Below are 18,025 nucleotides of genomic sequence, written 5' to 3'. Positions count from 1 at the left end.
GTAAAGCATCACGAAGTTCTTGGTGAATCTTAAAGAGGAGGATGGGCAAAGTTATCTGAATGACATCTGGAAGTAGCTTGAAAGATTTCCGGAAAGAAGTTAATGAGAAAAGCCTGTTCGTTAATGGAGCTGGAGATAGAAAATTCCAGCAAAAGAAATCAAGTTTCACTGGAGAGGATTTTAAATTAAGATCTGCAGCTAAAGAGGGTAAATGAAGAAAGCTCTTTATAAGATCTCCATATCTCAGTACTACATTGAAAGTGGAAATCTGTGATGTCTTTGAGGCAAAGATTACATTTTTGTGAAAATTTCATCCTATTTAATGTAACGTCAGGTACTTCGCAATTATACAATGATTTAGTGGATAATAAAAAGCAGATAGAAATGCAGGTTCCACCGAGATTTGAACTCGGATCGCTGGATTCAGAGTCCAGAGTGCTAACCATTACACCATGGAACCGCCATACACATAAGCTTGCCTTCAGCTCTCTAAACCTAAGAGAACCCCGCCCCCATCAGCCAATCCACCATCTGCATGGAGACCGGTCTGACGTGTTTCCAGCACCGGGTTCCAGCAAGGTAGCGCGACATGGGTAAGGAATGAGCGAGAGGCCATTAAGAGTGTGATCAGCGATCACTGAGAGTGCGGTAGCTGGGAATCCCGGACTCATTTTCCTATTTGAGCCTCTTTCAGGTACTTCGAACTCGAATAATGTCGCCACGTACCCAGCAATCACCTTCCTAAGCTCAGAGGCGGGGCGCTACCTCCCCGGAAGTACTTCCCCTTAGGGGCTGGGGCCTGCCGGAAGTGGCGCAGCAGCAGGGAGGGGCTCTTAACCCGGTTCAGCAACTGAAGCTTGGTGCTCGGGTTACCCCTGCAGCGACGCCCCCTGGTCCCACCGATACCACTGCTGCTCCCGCCCCTTCGCTCTTCGGCCGCGCAATGGGCACCCGCGACGACGAGTACGACTACCTGTTCAAAGGTGAGACCATGAGCTCTGCCACTCTCTACTGAGTTCCCCTTCAGGGGCCCAGGACACTCCCGGGGGACTCGCGCGCCGGCCACCCTTGCACTGAAATGGGCCTGCCTCAGCCCTTCCTTTCTGTGCGGTTCGTCCTGGCGTTTCCCAGCTCAGCCTTTTCTCCCCTGATACAGGGGGTCCCCACCACACACCCATCTCATAACGATCTCCCCGTAGGCCCTCGCTAGCCTCGGAACCCCTCACTGTGCCCTGACGGCGACTGCCTTCTCCCAAATTGCCTTCCTCCTTCTTTTCCCTGGGTTCTAAGGCTCCTTGACAGGGCCCCTCCCGCCATCTATCTTTTCCGCCTTAGCGCCCCTCCCCCTCAGTATACAACCCTTCCTTGCTCACATCCCCTCTTTGAGCCCCTCTGGCAGGCCCTTCGCTTTCCTTTTCGTCTTTCGGCCAGAAGACTTCCACTACAGGTTTTTTTCTTACCGGCTTCCCTTTACCACCGAGCGAGCCTTCCATCTGTTCACAGCCCCTCCCCTTGGACGGACGACCCTCCTAGCCGGTTTCCTTCATTCTTCGGCCAAGCCCTAGTAAAATCTAAACCGGCCAATGGCCTCCACCCGTACCTACCCACCCCACTACCCCCGCAGATCTCGCGTTCAGTAACCTTCCTGGACCGCCCCACGGATTGGCAGCTTTTTCTCTACCTGCCTTCCCCAAATTGTATTTATAGCTTCCTCGTCTCCATTGCGACCTCGGGGAGGGAGGTGGGTAATAGGAATTGTCTGTCACCCACGCGCGCACTTGTCGCAGTGACCCGGCAGGCTGTTAGGACTTCGACTCTTGCCGGCCCTTCCCAGCGGCATCCAGTCTGGGATAACTCATGAGAAGGGGTTGCGGATGGGTGGTGGCTGTTATCCTTGCCAGACCTGAAGGCCCAGTTCCTGAGCAGGAAAGGTTGTGCGCTGTACAAATAACTAGCTTGCTTTATCACTATGGTCTGGTTGCTTCCTGCTGCAGCACTAGGAGGATCCAATCTTTGGGTGTTTTTAGAACAGGAAGGAAAGAGTCCTAGTTGGCTCCATACCTTTCCCAAAAGGTGGTGGTGGTGGTGAGGGTTTGAGCACTTTTAGTCATATAAAATACTTAGTAGGAGATGGAGAAACATGTAGTCCCCTTTGACAAAACATTTTGGAAGCTGGGGAGAGGTTGGATAGAAAGAATTGTCTATTAGTCCGGGAAGAATCCTTTTTTTTTTTTTTTTTTAAATCAGCAAAGACAGAAGGTAAGGTACAGTTGTCAATGAGAAAAGAGTACAGGGAATGCTTTTTTTTTTGTTCTGTGAATGTGTCGTCCTTTTTCTGTTTCTGAATTAGGAGGGCAGCCATCAGTAATGTGCTGAACAAAGATCATTACCAGGGAGGAAGAAGCCATTGCTATTAAAGCTTTACAGTGGAGGGTGGAGTTTAAAAAGAGTGTTAGGAGGTACTGTATCTGTTTCTAACTTAGCCATTGAGTGCTAAGAATGATTGACTAAATGAGCCAGAAAACATTTCTTTGCTTTACCAGTACTTTGCAAATCTTGTTATTCTAGCTCATGATACACCCTTATCACTTACTCCTTGGAGCCAAAATATGCTATTATATGAGGCTCTAACCATCAGTATCCATCCTCACTCCTGTACTGGAAAGGCATTTACAGAGAAGAGGGTATGTGTATTTTACAAATATAAAAGGGAAACCTAGATTAGTTTCTGTCCTGTGTCTGCTGAAGGTATCTGACATGATGTGAAATTACTCTGAGTGCCTGTAGACTTTGGGGTTTAGTGATTAAAGAGAGGTTTGTTTTTTTTAAAGGAACACAATGGCAGTGGGAAGCTAGGTACCTTTGAAGTAATTCAGAACAAGATAGATTGTTAAAAATATTTCTCCTGTTTGGTTTGTAACTTGAACATTAGTTATAGAAATCTGTTTATTTTTAAATTAATAATATTAATTATCCTGAATTAGTTTAAGGAATGTAAAGTTCTGATAGCAAAATAATTTTGCAGTTAGACCACCCGTCTAACAGTGATTGAGGGCTTTGGAATCACATAGACCTTGATTCACATCCTGACTCAGGTCTTATATTTGCTTTGTGACCTTGGAAAAGTTAACCTTTTTGAATTTCAATTTCCTCATCTATAAAAAGGAAATGGGACCCCTCAGGACTATGTAAGGATTAAATGAGACTGAAATTTTAGCTTTTGTGAGATCTCTATAATAAATGATAATAACAAAGAAATTACTACATTTTTATCAGTCTTTTGGAACTTAAAAGTATTATGAATACATGAGCATTTAAATGTTAGTAAAGAAACTCAAAACTAGGACCTTCTGAAGTATTTCATGTTTCCATGAGTTAACGTTTCATTTTGTTGCACATTTTGCTATTTAAAATAGGGTGTTTTTAAAAGTCTGTTGGTAAGTATTTTCACTTTTTAAAGGCATTACAGGATATGAATCACTTTTTAAAAACTTCAGTGCTAATTATTTAGCCAAATTCTTATTTATGCAATAATCATATTTTAAAGTGAAGGAAGAATTTCATTTTTAAATGGTTTCATTTATAGAGACAAGCTGTATCTCTGTAAGAAGGCTTACCTAGCAAACTAAATAGTTGAGAAAATTGGAAGATAGTTTATAACTTTAACCAGTTGAAAATGAAAAGATATTTTGATTAGGATAGGATGTTCTTGTCTCGTTATATGTGGTCCAGTAGACCCCCACTCATAGTGAGCTTTCCTTGGGTTTCCCAGGCAGTGCTGCCCAACCTTCCTTCCGAGGAGTTCAAACCCACCAGTCTTCTGGTTAGCAATCAAGTGCCTTAGGCACTACGCTACCAGAGCTCCTAGGATAGGATGGAGTGGTCCAAATGGGAATTAGATGTGGGGAGAGCAGGACAATTTTTCTAAATTACAAGTTTCTTCTTAACATTAACTAATCTTTAGTTAATTTTGAGAGTGAGACTTTTGGTGGGAGGGAATTAGTTTTATTTTTTAAAACTTGATATTTTATATTAAAAACCTTAATTCTACAGGAGTATGAATCATAGTTCCTGTTTACAAATGAATGTGATAGACACCAATCTAATGGAAGTCACATTTTCTGAAAATATGTGCATACGTCGTCTGTTGCTTACAGCATTTTCTTTTCAGTTTCACTGAAGGCCATTAGTAATTAACCATCAGCTGATTGTCAGTAGAAAGGATCATAGGAACTTTGCTATCTTGCATCTTGGTTATTTTTCTTTCCCAACTTTTGGTTGAGCAACTCAGATTTTGCTGAATCTAGAAAAACTTGTCTAGACTTCAGCCTTATTTGAATGCATTTTATTTTAAACACTTGATTGGATTCTGAATATAGTTGAAAGAGTAGAAACATCTCCATGTCCATTTATAAATATCAATATGAAAATGATTAGTTATTTCATCAGGGGGTAACTTTTCAGACAGATATACTGTGATTGATAATATTGAATTAAATTTTAATCTATTAAATTAGTCAGCAGGAGAGAGTATAAAACTAAATGTGTTTGTAGAGATAGAAATTTGTGTTAAATAGTGGATAATTTATACATATATTTTGATTTTATTAAGGAGCTGTGGTGGCACAGTGGTTAAAACATTTCATGGCTAGCCAAAAGGTTGGCAGTTCAAACCCACGGGCTGCTCCATGGGAGAACGATGAGGCAGTCTGCTTTCATAAAGATTTATGAAACCCTATGGGGCAGTTCTACTCTGTCTTATAGGGTTGCTATGAGTCGCAATCGACTCAGTGGCAGCAGGTTTGGTTTTGGTGGGTTTTGCTTTTATGGCATTTAGCAGCCGGATATTTGACATAGATTATGAACAAAATTTACAGTTGTTTATTAGAGATGATACTTAAAATTCATCAGATGAGGTTAACCAGGTGGTGATAGTGGTGATAAATACTGTCAGGTTATTTTGGAAATGCTGTTTGTTTGGTTTTGGTTATAGACGTTTAATACCTAGATGCTATTGTTTAATTTGGTTATATTAGTTAGTACATAAATGCTATATAGATAGTTATAGTTATAAAATGTTTAAAGTAGAAATAATTTTAACCTAAGATACTAGTTATGGAAAACATCGAAACCAGCCAGTTGCTGTTGAATCAACTCCTACTCACGGACCTCTTGTGTGTCAGAGTAGAACTCTGCTCCATAGGGTTTATCAGTAGCTGATTTTTTGGAAGTAGATCACCAGGCCTTTCTTCTGAGACACATCTGGGTGAACTCCAACCTCCTTGTGGTTATCAGCTGAGTACTTTAACTGTTGGCATTACCCAGGGACCTCTATCTAACAAGGAACAGAAAACCAAATAACAAACCTAGTGCCATCAAGTTGATTCTGACTCATAGCGCCACTATAGGACAGAGTAGAAGTGCCCCATGGGGTTTCCAAGGCTATAAATCTTTACAGAAGTAGACTGCCTCATCTTTCTCTGTGGAGTGGATGATGGGTTTGAACTGCCGATCTTTTGATTAGCAGCCCATTGCTTTGACCACTGCACCATCAGAGCCCTTCTAACCAGGAAGGTCACTGCCAATTCCTTTCTTTTTTTAAATTGTGATTTGGGTGAAAGTTTACAGAACAAGTTGGTTTTCCATTCAACAACCCATACACATTCTGTTTTGTGACAATCCCTACACTGTAATAGCTTTCTTTCTACTTCCTCCCTGTGCCTACCTCTTCCCTTTGTCCTTCCTTCCCAATCCCTCCAGCCTTCCTAGCTCTACCGCTGGGCAAATGCTGTCCTCTTGATCTCAAATGCTTCATTGTTCTAATCAGTGCATACCCTCCTGATAATACTGTTCACCTTATGTTGTTGTTGTTATGTGCCGTTGAGTGGGACCTGACTCATAGCACCCTTTCTTGGGTTTCCGAAGCGGTATCACTATGGAAGTAGATTGCCCAACCTTCCTTCCAAGGAGTGGCTGGTGGGTTTGAACCGCCAGCCTTCTGGTTAGCAGTGAAGTACCTTAGACACTAAGCTACCAGAGCTCCGTTCACCTTATAGATCTGTCTTGTTCGGCTGCCATTTGAGCCACAGGGCTAAATTCATTTCCTAGCTTGAAAAGGGTAAGGGCCATAGTCTTGGGGGGCAAATTCCTCCTTTCTTGAAGCATGGATATGACTATAGCTTCTCACATTTTTAAAACAAAATGTAAATGAGAGAAATTTCTATGGTTTCTCACATTTTAAAACAAATCTAAATGAGAGAAATTATTTTCAGTAAAATTATTCAAATTTGAGTCGATGGAGAAAAGTGTATGAAGTTAGGTTTTTTGGGGGGGTTGGTTATCACAGCCAGTACATTCTCTTGTGTTGTTTAGGTAATTTAATCCATTCTAGTTTATTTGCATGATCCTAAATGTAATTCTGCATATTTTGATTTCTCATTTGGTGACTGAATAGAAGCAGTTTTCCTTTTTTTGTGTTATCTCTCAGCATCTTCTTGGCAGCACTGTTCTTAAAGAACTAGTGTCTTTTGTGCTCATTTAATAAGTAATCCTTTAACAAGTTGCTACTTTTAATTATGGCAATAGTGTCTATGAATAGTTGAGATAACTATTTTGTACTGTAGAAAGGATTCACGGTTGTTTTAGTTCTTTGGGCTACCGAAACCAAAAAAAAACCAGATCACTGCTGTCGAGTCTGTCCTGACTCATAGCGACCCTACCTTGGGTTTCCGAGGCGGTATCTCTCCGCAAGTAGATTCCATCACTATTTGTTGATGTAAAGATTTGAAGATTTTCCCATAATTAATATAATTAAAGTGAAGATCAAAAGGGAAGAAACCTTAACTTGAAATTGCTGGAGGTTTTGTGGGAGGGTGAGGGTCTTTGAGTTTTTTTGTTTGTTTTATTAATTTTCCAAAAGTGTTGTCATGTTTTGCTCATGTGCTTGTGTACTGTTTGGCTTTAAACTAAATGACTGGCTTCTGAATTACTGATTGACATCAAAGTACCCACCGCTTGTCTGTCAACTTTTGTCTCACTGTGATGACTTGTATGTTGCTTTGAGGTTGGAAGCTGTGCTACCGGTATTTGAAATGCCAACATGGTCACCCATGGTAGTAGACAGGTTTCAGAGTATCTTCTAGACCACCTGGTGATCTTCTTCTGAAAATTAGCCAGTGAGAACCCTGTGGATTCCAGCAGAAAATTGTCCAATATAGTCCTGGAAGATGAGCCCCCTAGGTTGGTAGGCACTCAAGATACACACTGTCCACAAAAATTGGACTGATAGTGAAGATGGCACAGGACCAGGCAGTGTTTAATTTTGTTGTACATGAATTTGCCATGAGTTGGAGCTGTCACAATAACAATGTGAAGTGGAAACATTGTAACATTTTGGTTTTACCCTTCCTTCTACCCACTGCCATTAAGTGGATTCCAGCTGAGAGTGAGCTAGCCTGTAGAACAGAGTAGAACTCCATAGCGTTTCCTCAACTGTAAATCTACCTCATCTTTCTCTTGTAGAGTGGCTAGTAGGTTCAAATGGCCAACCTTTTTGGTTAGCAGCCAAATGCTTTAACCACTGTGCCATCAGAGCTCCTGTTCCTATCTCGAGTTAGGCTTTTAAACCCCAGTGCTAGTGTGGGACCAGAAGTGATTCAAAGCAGGTTTCCTCTTCTGTATTAGGAAGCATAATAGACTATTAACTGAAACTGGGTTTTGACTTCATGTCCAGAATGTAGACCTTGGAAACATATCAATGAACTATCCTGTAAAATTGAAAATGCTTTGTTTTTGTTCCTTATCGCATGACCTTGATGTCTTTTTCCTCAGTATCCAAATTTAATGTAATATATGTCTTCAGTACAACACCTTTGACACCCTCTAATTGACTATATAGTTAGAAATAATTACTCTCTGTGCTGCATGGAGTCACTGCTGCCTGGATGATTTCTTGCTGAATCAGCTGGTAAAGGAAGCCAGAAAGATATGCATTTGATAGTGTACTCTCTCCAAGACTGTCCAGAGGCCAGCTTATATCCGATCCTGTGGCAAGAAAGAAATGCATAATGGGCTCTCTTTGCCCTCTGACCAGAGTGCAGTGAGCTCTCATAGTTTTTACTGCCCTTTCCGACTCTCCCACCAAATCCTGGTTTCTTTAGTAAGGCCTCTTATTATTCTTGCATACTTGATTTTCTAGTCCTGGTGTCTAAATGAATTCACTAGTTAGGCAGATAAGAGGAAGAAGCTTTAGAAGTCAACAGTAGGAATAATTAAAATGTCTTTCTTCAAATGCTGATAAAAAATTTTTTGCAAAGGGAAATACATACCTCAGATTCTGTAAGCTGTGAATTCATTTTCTTCTTTAAACTCAGAAAGTGCTTTGAAACAATTTGACTTAATTGCCTATTTCCTCATAGTTTTTGAAATTCTAAGTGTAGTATTGCTTTGGATGAGAAACAGTCTGCATGTGTTCAGTTAGTAAATAAGCTGCCTCTTGTGATACTCAGAGGAGGTGAATTCATCTAAGCAAAACCTATCTTTAAAAATCTCTGAAGTCATAAGTGAAAGTGTATGCCCTTCTTGCTTTGGCCTTGACTCAGAGATGAGTAGAATTATCAGTCTGCTTCCCAGGTCCAGCATTTATCCTTAGTGTTTTTTTGTTTGTTTGTTTGTTTTAACTCTAGCTTCCTATTCAAGTCTGTTACATGCAACTGTTTGTTTATTTTTGCTGTGATTTGGGTGAAAGTTTACAGAACAAATTCCTTTTCCATACAGTAGTTCATATACATTTTGTTTCATGACATTGATTACAATTCCCATAATGTAACAGCTCTCTTCCCATTTATTCCTTGTGGTTACTTTTTTCCTATGTCCTATGCATTCCTGCCCGCTGAGCTATCTCCCTGTTCAAATACTGCCCTTCTGATCTCCCATGATTGATTGTTCTAGGGAGTATACCTAGCTGGTGTAAATACTCACTTTATATGCCTGTCTGTTATTTGCCTGGAAGCCAGGGGAGTGAATTCAGTAGTCTCAGGGGTTTCACCAGTCTCTTTCAGACCAGTAACCCTGGTCTTTTTTATGCTCTTGAGTTCTGTTCCACATTTTTCTCCCACTCTATCCAAGATCTCCTGCACTGATCTCTTCTCAAGAGTTGACAGTGGTAGCTGGGCACCATCTAGTTCTTCTGGTCTCAGGGTCATGTAGGCTGAGGTTCCCTTGGACTGATTGTTTCTGTGCATCTTTGGTTTTCTGATAAATGTACCTATTAAAAGGTCATTGTAGTTTCTGTGATCTGAGTGGCAAAGTTTATAAGCCTGGTGCCTCATGTTTCGAGTGTTTCATTTTGCCTTGTTATCAGTCCAGAGGTCACACCTAGTCTTTGATGAAACTAAGTACAACATATTCATTCTCTTCCTCTCCATCCACTAACATTCTTTATTATTTTCATGTCTGATATATTTTAATATCACAGATTATCCATTTGGTTGACAATTTATCTATTAAGTCACTATTTCCTAAGATAGTAAAGTTAATAAAGCATTAATAGTAGTTAATGCATTAACCTATCATCAGAGTCTTTTGGGCCTATGATTAAAATTACACATTTTAAGATAGGATACTATTGTTGTAGCTTCACGTGCTAATAAGCAGATGGTTTGTAAAAGTCATTCTGCAGACAGAGATTGGTTACAAAGAATAAATTTCTCTTCTTGATTGGTAACAGGTCAAGAACATGCACTATTGAACCTTCCCACCTCAGTGGCCACTTTTAAAATAGATGCTCTATCTTTTTTTCTTTATTTACCCTGAAGCCAAACTTCTTTTATTGAAAGCATAGCCGTATTCTGAACATTTATGCCTCCTGTACCTGACATTACGTTATTTGTTTTTTCAGTTGTCCTTATTGGAGATTCTGGTGTTGGAAAGAGTAATCTCCTGTCTCGATTCACTCGAAATGAGTTTAATTTGGAGAGCAAGAGTACCATTGGAGTAGAGTTTGCAACAAGAAGCATCCAGGTGGATGGAAAAACAATAAAGGCACAGATATGGGACACAGCTGGGCAAGAGCGGTACCGAGCTATAACATCAGCGTAAGTCTCATTTTTAAGTTCTGTAATGTAGGCCACCATCAAGTTAATTAGATGACTTTTGTTAATGGAAAAGTACTGTTTTGTGGGTTTTTTTTTTCCTTTTAAGAATTCCAGGATTAAGATTTGAAATTTGTTTAAAAGTGGGTTTTTAAAAAATGTAATCCATATTTTGAGTTCTTCTTAGTGTTTTGCTTCTATCTTGTACTTGTTTTCTAATAGTTACGTGTATTGTGTTTTCAGATATTATCGTGGAGCTGTAGGTGCTTTATTGGTTTATGACATTGCTAAACATCTCACATATGAAAATGTAGAGCGATGGCTGAAAGAACTGAGAGATCATGCTGATAGTAACATTGTTATCATGCTTGTGGGCAATAAGAGTGATTTACGCCATCTCAGGGCAGTCCCTACAGATGAAGCAAGAGCTTTTGCAGGTTAGTAATATATTCCATGGTAGTAAGGCAATTCTGTATTTCTTAATGTTTTGTCCTGCAGTTTGGATTAAACTCTTCCAGTAAGGATAGTAAATTACAGTAGTTTCAGAAAAGTAGAGAAATGCTCAGCAAGAATGATTGTTTTGAGAATTTGTGATGACTGTATGGTTCTTTGCTTACTGTTGAATCATTAAAACATGGTAGAATTTTGTTGCCAAAAAATTGAATATAAACGGTAGATGAAATCTATCAGTTTATTTTATGCTTCCTGTCTATTTTTCTAGTATGCCTCTGTATTTTATACATAGTACTCTGTGAGTCTGGGCATTTCAGAGACCGAAAGGAGTCTAGCTGCTCAGCAGCCATAATTTTTTGTTTGTTTCATAAAGGATCAGCCAATCTTGAGTTTCTGTTCTGGCCCCAGTCCTATGTCAGAATGCAACACTGTGCATTCTTGCTTAGAGAAAGTTGTGATCTTGAACTAGTAATTATGCTATGAGTAAGGTTTTGTATACCAGTCTTAAGTTTCTCAGATAAGGAGCAGCTTTATTTCAAATAATAAGATTACAGAATTTATTCTTAGTAAATCACATATACTCTTGTTCATACTATAACTATGTGGTTAATAGGGAGGAAGATAGTAGATATGTAAAACCAAAAACCAAACTCGCTGCCATTGTATCGGTTCTGACTCATAGCGACCTCTCTTTGGGTTTCCGAGGCAGTATCTCTACGGAAGTAGACTGCCCAGTCTTCCTTCCGAGGAGTGGCTGGTGGGTTTGAACCACCAGCCTTCTGGTTAGCAGTCAAATGCCTTAGGCACTGTGCCATCAGAGCTCCTGTAGATATACAGTACAAAAATAAATAAATAAATAACCAAACTCACTGCTTCCAGTTGACAGATAGTAGGGGATGAAAATAGCTGGTTATCTGATAGGTTCACTACATTTTGAATAATATCATTCATTGCTAGTGGTAGTATTTAGATATACCAAAAATACACTAACTCACTGCCATCGAGTTTAGTCTGACCCCATAGAGTTTCCAAGGCTGTAAAACTTTACAGAAACAGACTGCCTCATCTTTCTTTTAGTTAGCAGCCAAATGCCTTAACCACTGCACCAACAGAGCTCCTTGTATATAGATCGGGAAAAAAAAAAATAAAAAATCCAAACTCACTGCCACTGAGTTGGATCCGGCTCATAGCAACCCCTGCTTAGGTTTCTGAGGTGATATCACTGTGGAAGTAGATTGCCCGATCTTCCTTCTGAGGAGTGGCTGGTGGGTTTGAACCACCAGCCTTCTGGTTAGCAGTCAAATGCTATGCTACCAGAGCTCCTGTTTAGGTAATAAGTACATTTTAATTAAGCGATCAATCAGAATTTTTCACTGTTATTTTTAATCTACTAAATTGGAGATAGAATGGATCCCCTTACTGCCTGGGAAGTTGGGGTGGTTTTATATATTAGTTGTTGTTGTTATGTGCCATTGAGTCAGACCCAACTCATAGCAACCCCACCTTGGGTTTCCGAGGCAGTATCACTACGGAAGTAGATTGCCCGACCTTCCTTCTGAGGAGTGGCTGGTGGGTTTGAACCACCAACCTTTTGGTTAGTAGTCAAGTGCCTTACGCACTACGCTACAAGAGCTTCTATATAGATGATCCAGTCTACCTTGTGGGGAGCGGCTGGTGGGTTTGAACCACCAACCTTGTGCTTGGCAGGCGAATGCCTTAGGCCTGAGGCCATCCCACGGGTCTTATATTTTAGAAGGTTCTGTTATTTTTCTCCTGAGTGCTTTGAGTATATCACATTCCTTGTATCAAGACTTAATGTGACTGAAATTTTTGTGTTCCACACAGAAAAGAATGGTTTGTCATTCATTGAGACATCTGCTCTAGACTCTACAAATGTAGAAGCTGCTTTTCAAACAATCCTGACAGGTAAGACTTTCATTTGAGATTATACCACAGGGAATTGAAAGTTTTAGGAAGGTAATTTAAACAAATTAACCCAAAAATTGAAACTATATATGACACCATTCGAGAATGACTATTGTTTGAGAGCTAATATAGCAATAGTTATTTAGAGTACAAAATTAGTCACAGTCCTTGCTTGTTTGAGCTTCGGTCATCCCAATTCATCTGGTTTACAGTGGGGAGAAAGATACTTTGAAAATAATTTGTTCACTTCTATTATTACATCAGTAAATGTATTCCATACTTCCTCGTCACAAGCACAAAGTTATGCTTAAGTGTACTTTCCTTAGGTAAATATTGAGATCCCAGCTATGGGAAGATAAAAAAATCCTTTTGAAATTCAGTAACGAAAAGGCATTCTTAGGTCCAGTGTGTTGCAGGAAAGCTTGGGGAAAATATATACTTAAACTTTTTAATTAAAAAACAAAAAGTAAAATTCTCCTATGACATATTGTAGATGGAGACCTGCTAGAGACAGTCAGTCAGTCAGTTATTTCATATAAAAGTTTAAATAAGTAGTGGGAGAGGAACATAATTCATGCTGCTTTGGAACATGGTTGTGCAGACCAGGTCAAGCTTGGAGATAAGAAATTATTTTATTTGTATGTTTGCAAATATTTAATATTTCATTTACAAATATTTAATACAAATATTTACTCATATTTAATCTGACTTTATTAGAATCACCAAATTACTAGTAAATTTAATCTTAATTCTCTAATAAGTGCTTTTATGGGTTGTTTTTAAGTACTTTTAAAGTGTATATTATTTTTAAGAACTCTCATTGTAGAGTATAATATTAATATGTAGTAATCTTTAGATTTGCTCTGAAAAGTCTAGAGGGATAAATGGTTGAAAGAAATGAGTCTCTAATGATAATGTAACAAAATTTTGATTTACTCTTTTATATAGTACTTGTATTAGAGGTAAACAGATTTTAAATGAAATTAAAATGCTGTCTTATTTTACTGTAAAAATATAAAGAATAAAGCTTAGAGTTAAGAGCATGGACTTGGACTGGTCCTGACACCTCTACTTGTTAATGAACTTTGTAATCTTGGGCAAATTACTCAACCTTTCCAGACCTTAAAAAATAAGGCTTTCTTAATCTGTAAAATTCAGTATGTTTTGGGGAATTCTTTCTTTTTTGAGAGTGGGTTTAGATATGTTTTGACTTGACTGTTTTTGTTGTGATTTATAGTTATTTGTCTCTATTACCTGCAGAAAATAATGTTTTGTCACTAGATTCCAAAAATGGATACGTGAGGTAGTGCATGTAAAATACTGAGCTAGTCCCTGGTGCATACAAAAAAAAGAAACCCAATGCCACCAAGTCAATTCTGACACATAGCAACCTATAGGACAGGATAGAACTGCCCCGTAGGGTTTCCTAGGCTGTAAATCTTTACAGAAGCAGACTCCCTCATCTTTCTCCCATAGAGCAGCTGGTGAGTTCAGATTGCCAATTTTTTTGTTAACAGTCAAATGCTTTAACCACTATGCCAGCAGAGCTCCCCTAGTGCATCCAAAACCAAACTCCAAACTCACTGCCTTTCAGTTGGAGCCGACTCATAGTGACCCCTCCCACGGAGGTGGGTTGCCCAATTTTCCTTTCCAGGAGTGGCTGGTGGATTTGAAGCACCAGCCTTCTGGTTAGCAGTCAGATACCTTAGGTGCTACACCACCGGAACCCCCCACTAAATTAGTAGCAAAAACACCAGTTAAAGCATGGAGGCAAAAAAAAGACTAATTAAAAATAGTTATGAGAATTCTGTTCTGTTATCAGAAGAATAGTAAGTAAAAGAACTGGTGCTGGAGTTGGGTAAATTGCCTTTGGAACACTGTAGCTTTCTTTTAGAATCTTCTCTGTGTCACTTTTCATTGCAGTTTGTTTACAGCAGGTGAGATTTGATTAAACATGCAGTTTTTCTCTGGTAGTGTAGTGCTTAAGGCATTTGACTGCTAACCAGAAGGCTGGCGGTTCAAACCCACCAGCCACTCCTTGGAAGGAAGATTGTGCGATCTGCTTTTGTAGTGATACCGCCTTGTGTGGATTCTTTTGCGTCAACATGTAATACATTAAATTGAGACCCAGGAGTTTTAGGTTTTTCCTTTTCAACTTTGCTTCTAATCCCTGTGTACCTAAAGTCACTGAACTTGCTTGGTCCTTAGGTTCTTTAGAATCCAAAATGAGTGAATTAAATCACCTTGGATATCTGTGAATCTCTTTAGGCTTCTGAAAAATCTCACTTGAAAAAATTTTTAGTCATTCCTCGTTGTTGAGGTTTTTTTTTAATGTTCCATTAAATCTCTATCCATTTATTCTGATGTTAAGTAAAGATGAAGCCAAGTCTGTCTTCCATCAGTTTAACTATTGTATATTTCATTTTGTAACATTGACCATCTGATACATTCAAATAATTAAAGTGATAATATACATAGAATTGAGCTGTTTTGTTCCTAAACATTAAAAACGGCTGACTATTTTTCCTTAAAATTCACTCTAGATAGAGCTTCTTTTACTGCTTAATTCATGTTGCTTAAAAGCAAAGATTACTTTCATTTCATTTACTGCTGCTTTTCTTCTCAACATCACTCTTACTTCAACTTCCTATGTCAATCTCAGTGTTGATCTGTGGGATTGGAGATCATGGTATATAACATTAGGCATCATTATTCCAAAATTAATTGTGATGTTTGTTTCAGAATAGACCTGTGGCATTCTTGACATCACAAATTTGACACCAACTCCATGACATAATTTTGCTGATGGCATTTTTAGAGGCCTTAATTTTATTGCAGTAGTGAGAATCTTTTAATTAGGTATAGCAGCTTTGTTCTTGGCATGTGAAAACTCTTTAAATATATGCCAATATGTCAAATCTGGGTTGTTGTTTTTTTTACTTTTGAAAAAGTTTACATGGTAAGCAGTGGATTTCAAGAAGACCTATCAAAAGCTTCTGACCTAGTAATATTGAGTATAGTTTGGAGACTGTTCTGTGCTATTCTCTGCTGCCATGGGAATCTAGGCGATTTTATTGAAAATTTCTTCATACCTTTCTAAGCTCTGTCTTTCCTTATACTATATCTGATTTTGGTACAACCTCTTATGGGTGTGTTTATTTTATGAATCACTTATTGCTCAAAATTACAATGCAGTTAAGCAATTTTATGTATTTATATTATTGATAGAAGTTTCCATTTTGCCCTTATAGCTGAACTTGATGCTTGTGAAAGAAATAACCCAGTAAGGGTCTGAGAACTAATATTTTTATTTATATAGGTAACCTTCTTTTCCATTGTCAGTTTACTTAGGATTGATTTGTAACTGTAAACTTCAGATTTGCCATTAGATTGAGATTGATCATAATCAGAGATGTATAGTGACTTTTAAATCCCTACTTTGATTTTTTTTTTTTTTTTTTTTTTTTTGATACTTCTCAGCAGCACCGAGTCTGTTCCTAGTACTTTAGTATGCTGTTAAGAATAGGATAAGTGACTCTGTGGGATAACCACTTTAGACTATGTTATATTCACTACCAAGGTTTCCTGGTAGGAAGTGCAGGCTATAGTGGAATACTTCAGGCCGCTGCTGTTTGTACAAGTTTTAGAAGGATTGAAGATCTGGTGGCATAGTGCCTAAGGCATTTGACTGCTGACCAGAAGGCTGGTGGTTCAAACCCAGAACCACCAGCCGCTCCTCAGAAGGAAGGTTGGGCAATCTACTTCCGTAGTGTTTCCACCTCAGAAACCCAAGGAGGGTTTGCTATGAGTCGGATCCGACTTGATGGCAGTGAGTTTCGTTTGGGTTTGGTTTTTTGTTCCCCAATTTGGAACAGTTAGATTACCTTGAATTGTTTTATAACTTAATCTGTACTTCTATTAGAGTAGAAATAGATGTATATTCTTTTTATTTAGCCTTAACTGGTTATATTTAAACTGTCTTATATTAATATTTTACTTTAGATTTCCTACAAGAGATCCTGATATAAGAATGATGAGGCAAAATTACTTTCTAACCTTACCTATCCTTTGGACATCTTGAAAAGTGACTGCTCAGGGTTTGGTATATCATAGTCATTTGGTTCTAAAGGAGAATGTACCCTTGAGAGAGGAAAATTCTTACATCTGTTTTAGCAAGTAACTAGTCCTGCTCCCTTCCCCCATTTAAATAACCTTCTCTAATCAGATACCAGGTAGCAGGTACCTGCTTCCTACTTTCTTATCAAAAGTTTTTTTTGTCTTTTTTTTTTTTTTAAAAGTAACATGCCCAGTCACAAGAGACATTAAGTAGATAACTTATGGAACATTGCAGTACTCCATAATTAATAATAGAAGCAGGTAAAAGATTCTACTTGGAAGAAATTTTCTCCATCCTAATTTTCTGGCCAACACTTTCATTGTTCCTTATTGCCTTGTTGGCATTTTTATTAATAGGCATCTTGTTGGTGACCAGAGCAAATACAACAGTAATCCATTTCTGAAAAACACCATGCAGTACTCCCAAGCAGTTATACAACACTGCTCAGATTTCTTGCTTTATAATGAGATCTCTTTAATTATTTACCTCCCTATGTTCTCTGAGAAGTCTGCCTTTGCCTCTCTTCCAGTATTACACATACTTGCTTTTTATGTAAGAACCTGTAATGTTTTTGAGGGGAGAGTTTCCGTAAGTTAATCTTCAAAACAGCTTGTAAAGAAGTTGAACTTGTAGGGGTCACATGTTTAATCATTCGACTTGGAAAAAGAATAGCTACTAAGTTTGGTATTAAAGAAAATATAAAGAATGAATAGTATAGTTTAACAGTAAATTGATGATTATCTTCATTCCTTAACCACTAGCCTGATGGAATGACTGTCCTTCTCTTTACCCCTGACACTTTCCTTTCCTATCACTTTTCAGTGAAAAGAATCTAAATTAAGACCCAGCATCATTTACATTTTTTTAAAAAAAGGAAGTATAGTTGGTAGTAATTAGTTCCTTTTCCTTTATGTTTCTTCACATTTGAACCACTATCAGCCTTCTCAAACACAAATTTTAAACCCATCTCAAAAAAGCATAAGTAAAAGTTACACTTACTGCCTGTTCAACTTTAGGGAAATTGGTTCTTAATTTGCAGAAAATGTACTGATTCAGTTAACACATTTCTTTTTCTTTAACTCTTTGTTATGAAAAATTTCTAATATACCAAAAGTGGAATAGTATCATGAACGCCCATATAGCTATCAACAGCCGTCAATCAGCTCATGGCCAGTGTGCTACCCTCCTCCATTATTTTGAGCAAATTCCAGATACTACATCATTTCACTTACAGATATTACAGTATGTATATCTGATTAGCACTTGAACTCTTAACAACAAAGCCACTTAAAAAATGGCAGTGATTCCTTATTATCATCTATTTAAGTAAAAATGAGATTTCTTGACTGTTCCAATTTCTTTTTTTTTTTTTTTATTAGGATTTGGGTGAAGATTTACAGAGTAAATTCACTTTTCATACAGCAGTTCACATATACTT

General features: G+C 38.4%; 1 protein-coding gene and 1 non-coding gene across 2 annotated transcripts in view; one reads left to right on the top strand and one right to left on the bottom strand.

Moving 5' to 3' along the window:
* Nucleotides 1–388: 388 nt before the first annotated feature.
* On the bottom strand, nt 389–460 carry TRNAQ-CUG. The gene has a single exon. It is a non-coding gene; the product is annotated as a tRNA-Gln (tRNA).
* Nucleotides 461–943: 483 nt separating this feature from the next.
* The window catches only part of RAB11A (RAB11A, member RAS oncogene family), a 22,633-nt gene continuing 5,551 nt past the window's right edge, over nt 944–18,025 (top strand). The window contains exons 1-4 of the mRNA XM_007957574.2: nt 944–983; nt 9,899–10,094; nt 10,335–10,528; nt 12,390–12,470. Coding sequence (XP_007955765.1) covers nt 944–983; nt 9,899–10,094; nt 10,335–10,528; nt 12,390–12,470 — 511 coding nt within the window. The remainder of the gene's footprint in view (nt 984–9,898; nt 10,095–10,334; nt 10,529–12,389; nt 12,471–18,025) is intronic.

The sequence above is a fragment of the Orycteropus afer genome, unplaced genomic scaffold (genome assembly GCF_000298275.1).
Source record: "Orycteropus afer afer isolate SDZICR_OR568_19922 unplaced genomic scaffold, OryAfe1.0 scaffold00015, whole genome shotgun sequence".
NCBI classification, from domain to species: domain Eukaryota; kingdom Metazoa; phylum Chordata; class Mammalia; order Tubulidentata; family Orycteropodidae; genus Orycteropus; species Orycteropus afer.
The sequence above is the reverse complement of the archived record's forward strand: the minus strand, read 5'-3'. Positions and strand labels throughout refer to the sequence as shown.